The sequence below is a fragment of the Thalassophryne amazonica genome, chromosome 16, assembly GCF_902500255.1.
Source record: "Thalassophryne amazonica chromosome 16, fThaAma1.1, whole genome shotgun sequence".
In the NCBI taxonomy this organism is placed as follows: Eukaryota; Metazoa; Chordata; class Actinopteri; order Batrachoidiformes; family Batrachoididae; genus Thalassophryne; species Thalassophryne amazonica.
The window spans coordinates 19,721,044-19,738,986 of NC_047118.1; the positions used below are offsets into that span (position 1 = coordinate 19,721,044).

General features: G+C 39.7%; 2 protein-coding genes across 4 annotated transcripts in view; both read right to left on the reverse strand.

The window, feature by feature from the left end:
• The window catches only part of LOC117527998, an 11,424-nt gene extending 7,919 nt beyond the window's left edge, over nucleotides 1-3,505 (reverse strand). The window contains exons 1-6 of the mRNA XM_034190520.1: nucleotides 3,241-3,505; nucleotides 1,887-2,004; nucleotides 1,587-1,753; nucleotides 1,306-1,473; nucleotides 1,019-1,183; nucleotides 798-902 (exon numbers count right to left, since the gene is read on the reverse strand). Coding sequence (XP_034046411.1) covers nucleotides 798-902; nucleotides 1,019-1,183; nucleotides 1,306-1,473; nucleotides 1,587-1,753; nucleotides 1,887-2,004; nucleotides 3,241-3,435 — 918 coding nt within the window. The 5' untranslated portion in view covers nucleotides 3,436-3,505. The remainder of the gene's footprint in view (nucleotides 1-797; nucleotides 903-1,018; nucleotides 1,184-1,305; nucleotides 1,474-1,586; nucleotides 1,754-1,886; nucleotides 2,005-3,240) is intronic.
• The window catches only part of stxbp2 (syntaxin binding protein 2), a 35,297-nt gene that overhangs the window by 2,132 nt on the left and 15,222 nt on the right, over nucleotides 1-17,943 (reverse strand). For 2 of the 3 annotated variants that reach the window (XM_034189980.1, XM_034189978.1), the window contains 5 exons: nucleotides 16,606-16,712; nucleotides 16,425-16,523; nucleotides 16,244-16,326; nucleotides 10,845-11,005; nucleotides 10,133-10,761 (listed from right to left, as the gene is read on the reverse strand). In XM_034189980.1, coding sequence (XP_034045871.1) covers nucleotides 10,682-10,761; nucleotides 10,845-11,005; nucleotides 16,244-16,326; nucleotides 16,425-16,523; nucleotides 16,606-16,712 — 530 coding nt within the window. In that variant the 3' untranslated portion in view covers nucleotides 10,133-10,681. Of the gene's footprint in view, nucleotides 1-10,132; nucleotides 10,762-10,844; nucleotides 11,006-16,243; nucleotides 16,327-16,424; nucleotides 16,524-16,605; nucleotides 16,713-17,943 lie in introns of those variants that run through there. The other variant, XM_034189979.1, reaches the window with a different exon arrangement.

Below are 17,943 nucleotides of genomic sequence, written 5' to 3' on the forward strand. Positions count from 1 at the left end.
CTGTTTTGCAAGGGAGACCTGGACAATTATAAAGTTTCTAATTCACCAAACCTGCATGTCTTTAAATGTGGGAGGAAGCCGGAGCACCTGGAGGGAACCCACGCAAACCCAGGACATGCAAACTCCACATTAAAAGGCCACAGGTGGGAATCGATCCCAGGACCTTCTTCCTGTGAGGCAACAAGGTCATGGGATCGATTAATATTGATGCCGCAACATACAAAAGGTGCAAACAGTTGGCGAGTTTGCCTCCCAAACAGAACGCACCAATAGGCCACCAGTGCCCCACTCTCCATGTATATTTGGAGTTGCATCATGAAGGGCATCCATCGAAACACCCTGTGCCAATTTAACATATGGATTTATACCAGACCGGAAGTGGCAATCCTGAGCAAAACTAGACCAACCAAAAGAAAACAAAAAACGAAGCCCCTTCAGCTTCTCCCTTTTTTACTCAACGTCACCACAGCTGGATGTCATTCCTGGTGCAACTCTGCATTACATGGAGAATGGGCAGGGGTGATTTGAACCAGGAATGTTCTGCTGTGGAAACAAGCAGACTAACTGCTTGCTCCCACTCCCCTCTTCAAAAAAGTCAAAGTACAAATTGCTCCTATAAAAGCTTCTTGAGTAAATATGATTACAGCAGTGTGCCCATACTCAACTGCATATGATGCTACTATAAAAGTAATGTGAAGCATCCTGGAGCCACTGGTATGGTGATTTGATGCGATATAAATAAAACTGCATTGAGTAGTTCTGGAACTGTCCTTTATGTCACAAGCAGTGTAACCTACCAGGACTCCAGTGTTTGTTTCACTCCATTTGTCTTTCCCTTCACAGCTCCCACTAATTCCGGGCAGGTTTTGAAGCTCAACGTGCTGATCATCCAACCGTCGTGCCTGAATGGATGCAATGATTTTGAATAATGCTTCAGCTTCTGCACCTGTTATGAAGAGGGTAATATTTGTGACAGTCCACGGACAGAAAAAGCACAGACAGCCAGAAGCACACGTACATTTGTCGAACCTGTGAGCCTGTTATTTAAAGCACTTCCATTCTGTGCAGCAGTTGCCGGTTCACAGTTGACAGGCTTTAAGACGCAGCGTTGGTCTTCAATGCATTTACTTTGTGCTTTAGTGATCATCTGAAAGAATTTTTCCTGCTCGGCTGGAGATGCTTCCTTAAAACAAGAGAATGATTGTTGCAGAAGATGGAACAGTCATCTAAATCGCGGCATGTGGAATGATAAAGCAATGCGATTATATGCGTAGACTGCAGTTTCTGTGCAGTGTGCAGTCCTACCTGCCAAAGCTGTTTAACACGGTGTAGAAAATCAGACTTCTGCGGAGATTTAGCAGAACTCACATCAGGCTGATCTGAACTGTGATTAGGTTTTGGCTGAGTAGATGGGTTACACAGATTCTCCACAATGTTTGGAGCATAACATCTCTGTTCATCCATTCTTGACCCCTGTGGAAATAATAAGAGAGTTTCTGCTGATATTTTTGATCCATTCCATCAATAAACTAAAACGTCAGATTGTCACAACACTGGGTCTCCACCATATTACACAGAGGACCAACCTGGACTTTGGAGATCATGTAGCATAAATAACTTGCATCTACATCTGCAGCAGCTGAAGTTGTTCCTGTCTGTATCCCCGGTAATGATGGAAGTAACACTCTCTGATCATCAAGTCGTCGGCCCTGAGAGTTGGCCAAGAGGATGAATAACTGTTCGGGTTCTGGATCTTAGGTGAAGAAAAAGATGTCTGAGTTTCTCAAGCAATAATGTAAAGAATTCTGTGCATGAAAGTGAAATTTTATTTACCTTAAGAAAAGGGAAAAATGCAAGAGGGAATACAAAAATGCATGTAGTCTAACCTTTAGCTGCAGAATTCTGAGTTGAGCTGCCAGAGCTGAAGGAGGCTGAACATGGACGGCCTAAACTAGATGCCTTGTTTTGGGGGAGGAAGCATCTTTGGTCCTCTAGTCTGGTCTGCTAAAATAACAATTGTTGTCAGCAACTTTGTTCTAGAGCCATACATCTTCAATCATGCTGTATCTGCTGCAGCCAGATGTAACTTGGCCTTCTGCAGTTGTGTACTCAACACTGTGACATATCCAAAACGCTGCTGACATTTCCTCACAATAACATCGCAAGTGATAGTTCTCATCTCAGTTTCCTGAATTTACCACTCTTGAGTTAAGCCAACCAAACTATGGTAACAAATGAACCTCCGGTGAAATTTAGTATCAAAGACATTTAGTCTTGACCTTAGGTCACATCTCACAGGTTTTGATCCTACAAGTCCCACAACTGAGCAGGAGCAGTGGTATCATGACCCTTAAGTCCTATACTTTAGACAGTTCCATTATTTTTTTTTAAACTGAAAATTTATTAATATTCCCTCACTGGTTTGTCATTGGCTTTCGTTCTGGACAAACTGATGGACATTATGGATGATGCCATTCACCCTCTGCACACAGTCATCAGCAACCAGAGGAACCTCTCCAGCTACAGATGGCTCCTTCCCAAGTGCAGGACCAACAGACTGAAAAACTCCTTTATCCCTCAGGCCATCAGACTGTACAACTCCTCACTCAGGGGGAGGAGGAGTAACAGGAAGACAGAGGACGGGAAGGAGAGGAACAGTAGTAGCTAGTAAACCAGTATTGATCAGTATGTCTGATATTTATATTTGTGTATTTATATTTATATTTACAAACTGTTTATCTTTTTTACTTTCACTTTTTATACTTTGTGTGCTTCTTACCCTGTGTGCTGGTATATAATGCTGCTGGAACCTCAATTTCCCTGAGGGAGCCTTCCCAAGGGATCGATAAAGTTATGTCTAATCTAATCACCCTTTTTTGAACTATGGTATATAACTGAACTAATGCCTGTCCCCAGTTTCTGTTCCCATGTTCCAAAGAAAAACAGTTAATGCAAGATTTGGAAAAAATACACAAAATCAGATTTTAAGGTTTTACTGTTCACTTGTAGAACACTGAACGATAGTGCATCCTCTTATTTTGGAGCCTTATGTGCTTTCCTACATTCTATATTCTCCAAGTACAGAATTATTCTGAGGTCCCAAACGTGAGAAAGGAGCCAGCAGACAGAAGATGATTTTGTTACTCTGCTTCATTTCTGTGGAAATGAAGTAAATATAGATTATGTGAAATATATGTTTGTTACAAATTGCTTTTTGTTTTTTAAGTGATAATGACTAACCTGGACTTTGGAGATCATGTAACACAAGTAACCCGTTTCTCCTCCACTGGTGGACGCTGGCTCTTTATTTTGTATCCCAGGTAATACAGAAAGAAACATCCTCTGATCATCCAGCCTTTGGTTCTGAACATTTGTCAAGAGGTTGAAGAACATTTCAGAATCTGGACCTGGATGAATAGAACACAGGTGTAACATTTGAATTACGATAAATCATTAACTACGAGAATGAAAGATCAACTTGTCAGCACTAAGCCATACAAGCATCCTTAATACTCCCCCACCTATTTTTAATTTACTTGGAGTTTTTTCTGTCTGTTGTGATGTTGACGGTGCACTGCTGCTCAGCTCCAAGACACAACGCTGGTCATCTATACGGCCACGCATGCTATTCATGATCATATCCAGAAACTGTTCTTGTTCATCATCTGAGCGTTCCTATCACAAAAAAACAGTGTTACAAATCAAATGTTGATTGATGACATGAAGTTGTTGAAGTCCAATGTAGATATTAGGGTGCACATTTCATAACAAATGTATAAATGAATGGAACATACATCAGTAATGGCTGAGACAAAAAAAAAACACATAAACCAGACAAAAAAGACAATATTTTAACAGATACAATATGTATGAATTGAAGCAGTCACACTGACTAACCATATTTCTGCCTGAGGCATTCGCTGTTGCTGAGATCGGAGGTGCGGTGCTGTTTCTTTCAGGTTGCTAAGCAAACAAAAGTCATGTTTTACAGTACATTAATTAATCATCACACCACTTATTTACATGCTGCACTTCATCACCTGCTGTTTAGAATCTGGCAATGAAGTAAGTGACTCGTGATGGCCATCCACATGTATTCCCTGTATGTCGACCGCAGGGCGGAATGTCCCCTGACTGCTCGAACCTTGCTGTTCAACATTTTGTCCATGTTCGGAAGTATTCATGCTTTGGATTTGCTCCTGTTTATGGGGATCCTGTTGAGTAATTAACACACGGAATAAAGACAAATATGAACGAATTAACTAATTTTTGTCTTTTCCTCTGCATTAATCACTTGTTCATTACATCTCATAATACAATCAAAATGCAAAATTTTTTGTATTATATATCGTCCCTGAGGTCCATTAGTGCCAGTCATTATCTCTGGATTCCGTAGAATCAAGCAGACAAGAGTCTACATCTTCCCCTGTGTGTGACAGGTCCAACATAGGTGACTTCCCCAGCCGAGACAAGGGCCAACTTACAGTTGGGTGGACAAAGACAACACTGATTATGTGTCCTGTCCATGGACAGACAGGCAGCATAAGCAGAATTTGAACCAAGGTCTACATATTAGCAAGCCAGCTCCTCTGTCCACTCCTCTACCATCTATATTCCATGCTTATGTTAAAATCAATCACTTCAGATTCTTCATATCAGAAGAAGGATGCTGAAGAACAAATGTAAAATATTACCATAACATCGTTGTCCTTGTTTTTTTGTTGTTGTTGTTTTTAATGCAGCATTGTTGTTGGGGTAGGATCATTTTGGTGGCAGCTGTACCAAATTCTGAACATTTTCTACAAACATTTTGGCAAATTAATAAAATCATATATATATATATATATATGTGTGTGTGTGTGTGTCAATCAATTGCATTTCTGCAAATCTTTAACATGCATCCCATACGTTAGACAAACTGAATGTGTCCATCTAAAGTTTAGTCTGGATATGTTAAAACTTTACCTGCATTTCACTGTAATGGTAGGAACATTTCAGCAGCTTATTGTAAACCTGTCATTTGAAATTGCAGCATCTCACTACCCGTCACACAGACGTGATGCCAATCACTGAGGTATACAAATGTGTATGTCACTGTAAATATAACAAAAGCACTGAATTGTAAAAGTTGAAAGTTTAAGTGATATTGTTACCCGAAGATGAAAATCAGATTTGTGTATGTCATAAATACAGACCATGAAGCCATTTATTTAATCAGTTTTCTATGAAAACATTTGCAACATATACAATGGTTTTAAATATACTAATAAAAGAACACCAAGTAAAATATCCAGAAAATCTTAGTAGTAGAATAAGAATAAATGCATGACACACGTCCTACCAGCACAGTGCCAGTGACTTCTGATTTTGAGTCTAGTTCTGCAGCAGCCATTAAAGGGAAAAAGTGTCCTACTGAGAGCTATGAAAGAAAAAATTACACAAAAAACTGCTTTGAATTTATCACTGTTCAGTTATTCATTTAAATGCTGGAATATAATTTCATCTCGTGTGGACTCCAAATGTGTGCTGTACGTCTTGGTGAAAGGCTTTTAAATAGAGTTAAATCCTGAGTATTAACCCCAGCCAATGTGCCCCCTTCTTAATTAAAGGATGCATAATCCAGGATAAAAACATAATCTCCAACATGGACAGGAATCACTTTTTTTTATACTGGCAGGAGTGTCCTTTTGACCTAGTATGGTACTTAAAATTCACTATTCTTTTATAAAGACCCCACATGTGCCATTATACACTCAACAAAAATATAAACGCAACACTTTTGGTTTTGCTCCCATTTTGTATGAGATGAACTCAAAGATCTAAAACTTTTTCCACATATACAATATTACCATTTCTCTCAAATATTGTTCACAAACCAGTCTGAATCTGTGATAGTGAGCACTTCTCCTTTGTTGAGATAATCCATCCCACCTCACAGGTGTGCCATATCAAGATGCTGATTAGACACCATGATTAGTGCACAGGTGTGCCTTAGACTGCCCACAATAAAAGGCCACTCTGAAAGGTGCAGTTTTATCACACAGCACAATGCCACAGATGTCGCAAGATTTGAGGGAGCGTGCAATTGGCATGCTGACAGCAGGAATGTCAACCAGAACTGTTGCTCGTGTATTGAATGTTCATTTCTCTACCATAAGCCGTCTCCAAAGGCGTTTCAGAGAATTTGGCAGTACATCCAACCAGCCTCACAACCGCAGACCACGTGTAACTACAACAGCCCAGGACCTCCACATCCAGCATGTTCACCTCCAAGATCATCTGAGACCATCCACTCGGACAGCTACTGGAACAATCGGTTTGCATAACCAAAGAATTTCTGCACAAACTGTCAGAAACTGTCTCAGGGAAGCTCATCTGCATGCTCGTCGTCCTCATCGGGGTCTCGACCTGACTCCAGTTCGTCGTTGTAACCGATTTGAGTGGGCAAATGCTCACATTTGCTGCCGTTTGGCACGTTGGAGAGGTGTTCTCTTCACGGATGATGCGAAGGAGATGTGTTGCACTGCATGAGGCAAATGGTGGTCACACCAGATACTGACTGGTATCCCCCCCAATAAAACAAAACTGCACCTTTCAGAGTGGCCTTTTATTGTGGGCAGTCTAAGGCACACCTGTGCACTAATCATGGTGTCTAATCAGCATCTTGATATGGCACACCTGTGAGGTGGGATGGATTATCTCAGCAAAGGAGAAGTGCTCAATATCACAGATTTAGACTGGTTTGTGCACAGTATTTGAGGGAAATGGTGATATTGTGTATGTGGAAAAAGTTTTAGATCGTTGAGTTAATCTCATACAAAATGGGAGCAAAACCAAAAGTGTTGCGTTTATATTTTTGTTGAGTATATGTTACAAAGTAGACGTGGTGTTCCTGTGGTATTAAAATAAATAGAGCTCAGTCATGAGCCGACAACATGAGTACACAATACTTTTTTGCATTTATGCTGTGCTTTTATTTAGACAAGTGATATGTAAACTGTTTGTTTCGAGGTTAACAACATTTCTTAGAAAAGTGGGAAAGATGATAAAACAAACACAGAATTTTTGTTTCAGTCACCACTGTACGTAAGAATGGAAAAAGTCCACATACACTGCATCTGGAACATATTCACAGTGCTGCACTTTTTGTTACAGCCTTAGTCCAAAATGTATGATTTTTTTTTTTTTTTTACACACAATACCCTATAATAACAATGTGAAAAAGTTTTGCTTTTTTTTTTTTTAGATTTTTGTTAATTTATTAAAAATAAAAACAAAACAAAAAAACTAAGAAATCACACGTACATAAGTATTCACAGCCTTTGCCATGAAGCTCAAAATTGAGCTCAGGTGTCTCCTGTTTCCACTGATCATCTTGAGATGTTTCTACAGCTTAACTGGAGTCCACCTGGGGTAACTTCAGTTGATTGGACATGATTTGGAAAAGTACATTCCTGTCTTCATAGAAGGTCCAACAGTTGATAGTGCATGTCAGAACACAAACCAAGCATGAAGTCTGTAGACCTCTGAGACAGGATTGTCTCCAGGCACAAATCTGGGGAAGGGTACAGAAACATTTCTGCTGCTTTGAAGGCTCCAATGAGCACAGTGGCCTGCATCATGTGCAAATGGAAAAGGCTTGGATCCACCAGGACTCTTACTAGTACTGTCTAAACTGAGCGACTGGGGAAGAAGAGCCTTAGTTAGGGAGGTGACCAACAACCCAATGGTCACTCTGTCAGAGCTCCAGCATTTCTTTGTGGAGAGAGGAGAACCTTACAACCATCTCTGAAGCAATCCACCAATAAGGCCTGTATGATAGAGTGGCCAGTCCTTAGTAAAAGGCACCTGAACGACTTTCAGACCATGAGAAACAAAATTCTCTGGTCTGATCAGACAAGCTTGAACTCTTTAGCGTGAATGCCAGGCATCATGGTTGGAAGAAACCAGGCACCATACAGTGAAGCATGGTGGTGGCAGCATCAGGCTGTGGGAATGTTTTTCAGCGGCAGGAACTGGGAGACTAGTCAGGAATCAGGATTGAGGAAAAGATTAATGCAGCAATGTACAGAGACATCCTGGATGAAAACCTGCTCCAGAGCACTCCAGAACTGCCCAAAGAAGGTGCACCAAGCTTGTGACATCATCATCTATATTATAACAGCAAAGTGGCCTCTGTGTGGACAGATGACATTTGCCTTTTGGTATGCTTAATACTTATGTCAAGGATGAACACTGAAAACGGAAAGTTGATAGGAGTAAAATATTTGGAGAAATTAGTGATTTTAGCTAACCAGTAACAAATGGATATTGTGCTGCAGTGTACCATGGGAGTTTGTGGTTTTAGGGTTTTAAACATTATTGTGGTTCATGTTAAACAGTGTTGTTAGTGCTTTTGATTTATTGTGTTTTTGTAGTTCAATGGCTTTAGTGAGTTAAGTATTATCTCCACACTGGCCTGGGAACACCTCATTGTCCCACAGTCAAAGGTGGTTAATGTGGCCCGGGAAAGGGAAGTTTAGGGTTCCTTGCTGGAGCTGTTGCCCCTGTGACCTGCTCCTAGATAAGTGGTTGAAGAGGAGTTAGTGAAATAAGTGTCATGTTGCCAGAACCGTAAGTGAAAAGTCTATTGCGTTTGATGTCTTCCGCCACCATCTATTTGTGCTTGTCTAAAAATAGAAGAACAATAGAAGTACCTGCATGCGCACAGATTGAAAAAGACAAAAAGGTCTCCATGCATGCATAGAACTTTGATCACGGACAAACTGGGGAGCGCTGACATTTGACGTTTGGTATGCTTATGTATTTTGGGTCAAGGATGAATGCTGAAAAAACACTGATACGTCTAATATTTTTTGAGAAACTAAGATTACTTAACGTTGCTAATTACTTTCTGGACTAACACGCCATTCCAGCAGGGGGCAGTGAATTATCTTTATATTCAAAGTGTGCATACATGATTTTATTTAGTAAGTTCAATGTAAGTACATATAATTGTAAATACATTAAAAATACATGGATGGTACAAGAAAGTGAACACTTATTTTTATCGTGGTCCATAAAAAAAAGACAAAATAGAAGTAAAAATAAAACAGAATAATAATAATGTCTATAACAGGAACCTAAACAATTTATAAATATATTAGGAAAATAAATTAACATTTTAAAAAATTACAAATGACAGGAAAAAAGGGTTGAGTTCTTCTAAAAACTGTTGAGGACTAAGGTTCTAAAAACACCCTGGAGTCACACGCTATTCCATCTCATAGAAACTTCGCTCAAAAAAACTTTGCTGAAAAATATCTTTTATAAACACTATCAAATCTAGAGCTCTGTGGATCCTCAAAGGTAACACGCTAGTATTAAAGAATACCGTTAACTGCTGCCAAAGGTGCATCAATAAAGCATTAAGAAAAGGGTGTGAATACTTTTTCATGACATCATTGTGGGGTGTTGAGGAAAAAAAAAAAAGAGCTGGAACTTAAAATGTGGAAAAAATTAAGTGCTGGCTGCACTGTATATACATAGCGCAATTTCTTCCACTTACATTACTCCAGAACTTATTCTTGATATACTCTTCCACCAAATATTTTGGGATTTCTCCTCCCATCCATACCAAGATAGAAAAATCTGAACCACACCTACAATGTTTCTGACCTTGCTTGCCTTCCACTTGGTCTCCTACCCACAAACAGTGTACCTTTTTCCATTTATCAGTAATCCAAGAACGGCACAATTTGTGTTCGCACTGTGCCAGACAACAGTCTCAATAATGATTTTTAACCTGGCCTTCAACTGATCTGGAATGTAAATTCAAATTGGGATTTGCATGTTCGGTTTGGGAAAATTTACATCCGGTGGCCTTCCTGCCAAAAACTGTGATGTCAAATTGTGATGGCTGCACAGTAAATTCTTATAGCTTATATGGGCCAATTCAAAACACTGTTAAATCAACTCCTAGTATACAAGTGACGTTGAGTTGACAAACTTCATTTGACACAGTTCTGAATGACAACTGTAACTGCAGATATTTGTGTATAAACAAGTGAGCATTTTATTAGTATTCTTAAGAACTGATGAGTAAACCAAAATCAAAAGAATGTATACCATCTCTCAGAAAGTGATACACATATTATAGCAAATATGCTCGTTTTATTACTTATAAGTAACAAGAAAAACTGCCAAATACATGTTCCCAGTCACGATTAAACCTGATGAAAAAAGTGCAGTTTCAGAACACAGCAATTGAGACATTTCCACATGTATAAAGGTAAAAACATTTAATCTCAGATATAATTCTGTTGCTTTAAACATCTATTATAGCCTTTAAATGGAAAATTCAAGATAACCACATTTATGAGAATGATGCAGCTTTGAGTGAGGGAGAATACAGTTCAGAAAAATCAGATGGATACTAAATTTAAATGAGATCTTGAAAATATTAACAGTGTAAGTACAATATAATCAAAACATAAGGATATATTCAATTTAAATATATTAGTACAATTTCAACTACAGCAGTATATAGAGCCCATTTCACAATAATAAAATAAAAACAATCAAAAATGTTTCCTTCCATTGCAACATTTAATATTTCTCCTGATGCTTCACTTTTGCCATCTGAGATGCCAAAACAGAAAACCAGTCCCCTCAAACCATGACTTCAGTGTGTTATGGGTATCTAACAATCAGGACTAGGAACTTGGTCCAGACTCTTCAGGTCAGAAAGGAAGGTGGTAGGAGTCAGGATGTGAGATGAGCCTAACAAAGGGAACATTAAAGTAAATGTTACTCATGTGTAATTAAAATGGCAAACCATCCACTCGTCAAGAAAGTGTCCTCACCAATCAGCACCTCCCATTTCCCATCAGTCGCACGACTGACTTCATAGGCGGAGCGCATCTCGGAATGGGACACACCACCAATGACAAAAATGATGAGCCGAGGTCCAGAGCGATATTCAGATGGAGATTTACTCTTGTGCCAATTTCCAAAACGTGCACTGCTGCAAAAAAAAAAAGAATCAAAACTGTTAAATGCCATGTATTTTTTATTTTTCACTGTCGCAAACAGATCAAATAGCAGTTTTGTGAATATCCAAATATTTATGGTCCTGTATGATACGTGTCCAATGGCTTCAACATAACTGTTCCCCAGTTACACAACTTCAAGTTGGAGTGAAGAGGAGAATTTTCTAAGAAGAAAAAAAAGAAATAAACAGCATAATTTCAGCTGCAGCTTGCCAGAAGGCACATGCAGAACCCGAGCTTAAGTTTTGGCAGTTTTCCTGTTTAACAGTCCTTTCCTACTCCACTCCAATGTGAAGTTGTGAATAGGGATGCAACAGTCCCAGTTTCTCCAGCACATCCGGAGAAACCTGTAATTCTTTCACAGCTGCCATGGAGGTCTTGGTGGCTTCCCTCACTAGTCTCCTTCCAGCATGTTCACTGAACTTTTGACAACTGCCTACTTGACCATACTGTTTGTATTTCCCAATGAATGATGTAAACATCCAAGACGTATTCAGTGATGTGGAAGAAGACTGAAGAAAACTGGCTGTAGGAGTAATGATTTAATTCTTAAATTTAGAATAAAAAGTTATTTTAGAATGTATTGCAGGCTTTAAATATAGGAATGGCTGTATAATTTAATTAAATTAAGATGACCACACAAAACATGAAATATCTTAAGCTTATATTGTCTGCAATGGAAAAAGTCAAAGGAAATGTAAGGGTCACTGCATTTTTTCCCCTTTAAATTTGCATTTTCCCATCTCATACCAACTTATTCTGATTTGGGGTTGCACATTTGAAAAGATGAAGGCAGTTGGTTGTGAGGTTTTCTTTGGAGTCATCAAAAATGATCAACAGATTGACTGATAATAGAAACAGTTGCCAGTTGCAGAGTGCAAGGGATGGGGGTCAAAGGTCAATATGCCATGTCTCATCAGTAAGATGCATATTTACATCCCCAGAATCAGTTCAAATGTATGCGAATTTACTCGATTTCATTTCAGCTCGTCAATTCAGGTCATTTTTTGACAAAATTTTTTCGAATTTCTATTCATTTCCTATATACCCACCTCTTTTTCCCTTCTCATGTTTAATCATATTTTATAGCCCAATGTCTGCACAGGTTACTCAACTTTGATTGTACACTGTGATTAAAAAAAAAAGAAAGGAGACACGCACTGTGCATTATGCAGATTATCTAGACAATCATGACAGGAAGTACATGATACTTAAAGCACAACTGGCTTAATTTATCAAAAACCTGAACTCTGTTACAGAACTAAAGGCTTTCATAACCTCCTCCAGTTAAGTGTCACACAACCGTTATGAGAACCACTGTGCAGTACCCAAAAATATGACTTAATAAACTCTCAAGACCAAAACAAAATAACCCTTCTTCGTTGGAAATAATTGGCGGCTTGCAAACCAACAGGGTGCATTACCGCCACCAACTGTTTGGCCATGGAACTGAAATTAACTGAATGAAAGGATTCTGACGTACACTGTCAAAAATAACCCGGAAACGTTCACCACGTGAGTTAGAAACACAGATTTCCGGCAATTTCCGGAAAGGTTTTATCACTGCTTTACAAACAAACATTTACTGTATGAAGTGAAAAATGCTTGATTTAGCTTTCCTGTAAATCACTGAACTAATGCAAACGCTATGCTAAATATGAAATTGGGCCACTGGTTCGTGAGATGTCACACTAGTAAGGTTGGTAATGACAATATCTTATACCCTTGTCACACCTTGACAATTTAGCCAGCATATGCCGACCCAAAAAAAAAAAAAAAAGAAAAAAAAAAGCCTCTGGCGTACGTCTAATATGTTATGGGTAAGTTTTGTGTAAGTTAAGAGCACACTGAAATATGTTGCAGTATGCCAAGCACCTTGAAAAATTTTGGGCATGCACAATATTTTCAATGTATGCCAGCATATGACATATGTTCTGCACATGTGGAACATAAATTTTAAATTATGTGATTACTGACACACATTTCTTGTAATTTACTCATGGAGTTGAAATATGCCCATTAAGGCTGTCCATTGATTGGATGAAAGCTGCAGTCCTCATGTGAACAGACTTTCAAATATTAAAACCATTCACATACAGCAGATATAAAATCTCGTATTAATCATCCCAGTCTGATGAAGCCTTATCCACATAAGCATCCTGATTTTGGAAAACAATGCCTGAAAATACTTCAATTCCTTGTCGTGGCTGAAGAAACAAGTCTGTTTTTCGGCTCTGGGTGCGTGCCACATTCATAAACGTCTCAGCATTTATCACAAGTATCAGTCGATTCTGTCTGCACACGATGAAAATACTGTAAATCCCATGAGCCACAAAAATAAAATGATAAAAATCACTGTTTTGCTTCCACGTGGAGCAGAGATGCCACGCCAACACTGTGCGCGTGCTAGATGCCATGCTCGTCAATATTTATGTGTTTCACCTGCCAAACAAAAGGGTGTGGTGGAAACACAAACCAAGCCAGACTTAACTGTTCGGACGTATAATACCGCCCAGTACCGACCCGAACCACTTGGTGGAAATGGGATTAAGTATATGCTGGGTATATCATCAAGCTGGGACAGCTGCATTTATTTATTAGATGTACGCCCGTGTTGTTAATACAGCCAGCATATGCAGACTAAACCGTCAAGGTGTGACAGGTCCTTTAAAGTGTAGGTGACGTCAAAAAATGTGTACAAATAATCACTAAAAATTATGAAATGTAGTGTGGAGCTTTTTTAAGTCCAGTCTGGACCTCATTCTGAAGAAGCTGTGTGGGACACAGCCTTATAGTTTTGAGTCTTATTTAGACCACGAGGGAGACCAAACCTTGGAGCAAGACCTCCAGTCTGACAACAGTGACAATATTGGCACAGCTCAGAAAAAGAATGTTGATTATAAAAAAATAAGTAAATAAATAAATAATGCAAGTGATTTCAGCATGCAGGGGATGATAAACTTTTTTTTGCCAGCTCTTTCGCCGTAATCAACTGGAAAAAAAAAAAAAGAAAGTTACTATCTGACATCAGAAAAAAGTGATGGGGAAGTGTGTGCATTTTTTATTTATGTTTTTCTTAATATAATCTTACCTGTACGTTTCAGTGAAATCTGAAAACTTATCCACCTTTACAAAACGATGTCTGAAAATAATTTAATTCCTTCTGCCTTGGCTGAAGAAAAGTCCATTTGTCACACAGGAGTTTGGTGCCAGGTTACAGTGCCGGCTGTAATCCATTATTGCAGCTGATGGATCGAGTCTCTGCTGTTAACTAGCTGCTTTGTGCAGCAAGTTAAAAGAGTCCTAGTCCCTTAGTCTGCACACGACGAAATAATCCCACGAGCCACAAAACAATAAAATAATCTGAAAATACTGTTTTGCCTCCGTATCAAGTGGAGAATCCGGACACCGTGCATGCGTGCTCGTCATTAGAAGTGTTGCACCTGCCAATCAAAAGGATTCTGCCGGTGAGAATTAACGTCCTGATACCGAAAACACGGAGCTCCGACCCGAACAACTCAGTAGAAATGGGGCTGCCAGTAGCCTGTAAAAATCCATGGGACTATTAAAATAATGGTACTCATGCTGATGTCACTTCCTCCTTCTACGATGTCGGGAGTCTCCAGGAAGTTCCTGGTTTTTAGTGGCACGCAGTTCAAAATCTGAATATTTACAATAGTGTTCAGAATAATAGTAGTGCTATCTGACTAAAAAGATTAATCCAGGTTTTGAGTATATTTCTTACTGTTACATGGGAAACAAGGTACCAGTAGATTCTCACAAATCCAACAAGACCAAGCATTCATGATATGCACACTCTTAAAGCTATGAAATTGGGCTATTAGTAAAAAAAAAAAGTAGAAAAGGGGGTGTTCACAATAATAGTACTCTCATCGGTCCACAAAATATTCCTCCATTTCTCTTTAGGCCAGTTGATATGTTCTTTGGCAAACTGTAACCTCTTCTGCACGTCTTTTATTTAACAGAGGGACTTTGCGGGGGATTCTTGCACATAAATTAGCTTCACGCAGGCGTCTTCTGTCACAGCACTTACAGGTAACTCCAGACTGTCTTTGATCATCCTGGAGCTGATCAATGGGTGAGCCTTTGCCATTCTGGTTATCTCTATCCATTTTGATGGATGTTTTCTGTTTTCTTCAACGCGTCTCTGTTTTTTTGGTCCATTTTAAAGCACTGGAGATCAGTGTAGATGAACAGCCTACAATTTTTGCACCTGCGTATAGGTTTTCCCCCTCTCCAATCAACTTTTTAATCAAACTACACTGTTCTTCTGAACAATGTCTTGAACGTCCCATTTTCCTCAGGCATTCAAAGAGAAAAGCATGTTCAACAGGTGCTGGCTTCATTCTTAAATTGGGGACACCTAATTCACAACTGTTTGTTCCACACAATTGATGAACTCATTGACTGAATGCCACACTATTATTGTGAACACCCCCTTTTCTACTTTTTTTTTTTTTTTTTTTTACTAATAGCCCAATTTCATAGCCTTAAGAGTGTGCATATCATGAATGCTTGGTCTTGTTGGATTTGTGAGAACCTACTGAATCTACTGGTACCTTGTTTCCCATGTAACAATAAGAAATATACTCAAAACCTGGGTTACTCTTTTTAGTCACATAGCACTACTATTATTCTGAACACTACTGTATGTCTTCAGTAACTGCGCACCAGGAAAGGATAAATTTCAAACTGTTTGTTAGTTTTAAATACAGAAAAAAATTACATATTGTGTCACCTATACTTTAAATATCTCGCCGTGACCTTGAAATTGAACCCAAGGCCACCATAATAGTGTCAGGGGATCACCCAAAGACACCCTTATACCAAATATGAATGAAATTAGTCAACTGGTTCTTGAAATATCATGCTAACAAGTGAAAACAGACAGACAGACATGCTGATTGCTATATCCCCCTGTATTTCATACTGGAATGTGGGGGGGGGGGGGGGGGGGGGGGGGGGAGTACACTTCAACAATGCACAAAAATCCCAAAGACCTGCAAATTATAAGGTTTTCTTCTTCAAGCAGCATTTTTTTTTTTTTTGGTGTGACTCACACTCCAGTACGACTTGCACGCCAGAAAATACAATAACCTTTTTCCCTACATTTTAGAAAGATCTAACAAAACTCTAAATTGGTAAAGGCAGTACAAACATTTTAATGACACTGACCCATTGATAGCACCTACCTGACAACAGGCTGAGTTGTCGTGGTGGGAGGCTCAGAGAAGAATGGCCATTGCTTTTTGTCTAGTTTGTCCTCTATGGCATTCTAAAGCACAATAACACAGCTTTAATTAAAATCAAAACAATAATACACAACATAGAGGGTGAGCAAAGAGCAGATAAGAAACCTTTAGACTTTGATACCTCCATGACATCTTTGATTAAGGGAGTCCACCTCGAAAGCTGGTAGGTGCTCTCAGAGCGCTCCTTGTGTTCAGTTCGTACTTTCCCAGCATTAGTGCCCTAAACATTTATTTATGCAACAAACTGTCATTGCCTTTATACATCAGTGTAACTGTAGATAAACTAGAAACAAGATATATACCCCAGCAATAATTTTACACCCCAGGTGCTGCAGGTTTGTGATGATGTTCCTGTCGTTCTGTATGTTTGCATGCTGAATGAGCTTGGCAAGGTTCTCCTCTGTGATCCCTGCACACATAACAAGACACTTCCTTTACAAATAGTGAAGATAATCAACTGATTCTACTTGCGCCATATGACCACTAAGGGCCATAGCCTGACAAACTATAAGCTATGGTCTAAAGCACATTTGGGGCATGTCCAGTTTCCCTTTGCTGTTTACAGATTGTGAACATTAAGTAAGGCACAGGTGGCAAAGGAGTTGACTTTAGATATTATTCATGGGTATATTTGGGTCTTAACATATAATAAGCTAATTAGATAGTCACCTGCCACCCCCTTTAAGACATGGGATGTGCTGGAACTTGGCACACATACTCAAACAGTGATTTTATATATACATACACACACACACGAGGTCTGTTAGAAAAGTATCCGACCTTTTTATTTTTTGCAAAACCATATGGATTTGAATCATGTGATTGCATCAGCCAAGCTTGAACCTTCGTGCGCATGCGAGAGTTTTTTCACACCTATCGGTTGCGTCATTCACCTGTGAGCAGGCTTTGTGTGAGCAGTGGTCCACCCCTCTCATCGGATTTTTATTGCAAATAAATGTCTGAACGATTTGGAGCTTTGCTGCATCAAATTTTTCCAGAAACTGTGAGAGACCTCCAGGTGGACACCATTCGGAAAATTCAAATGGCTTTCAGGGACGATTTTATGGGGATTGCACAGATTAAGGAGTGCTCCAGCCGGTTTAAAGACCGCCCACAGTGTCTGAGAGCGCGGCGCACTCAGAGCGCCGATCGACAGGCTGACACCCCGCTAAAACAACCAGATCATTTCCAACGTGAAGGCTTTGTTGATCCGGGACGTCGTCTGACTTCCACAAAAATGGCAGAAGACGTGGACATCAAGACTTTTTCGGCATATTCCACTGTTACAGGAGTTTTTTCATGGAAAGAGAAGTGGAGGGATGCGCCACAGAGCCGCGAATGGCGCGGGACAAAAGCACCTCCGTGTTGGTCTCACAGGACAGCTTTCAGATGGCTTTCAGTGGCTTTTCTGTCGTGTGACTATCCGAGAAATTGTGCATGAGCTGGACATGCCAGAACATGTCCTGTGAGGCTTCATCACGGCGTTGCTTTGCGCCATGCGGCTCCACCGCGACGCACGGAATTCCTCTGCACGTCTGTCTCAATGTGCTGAAAAAGTGCAGATGTCCACATCTTCCGTGATTCCTGTGGAAGTCAGATGACGTCCCGGATCAACACAGCGTCCAGTGTGGAAATGAACG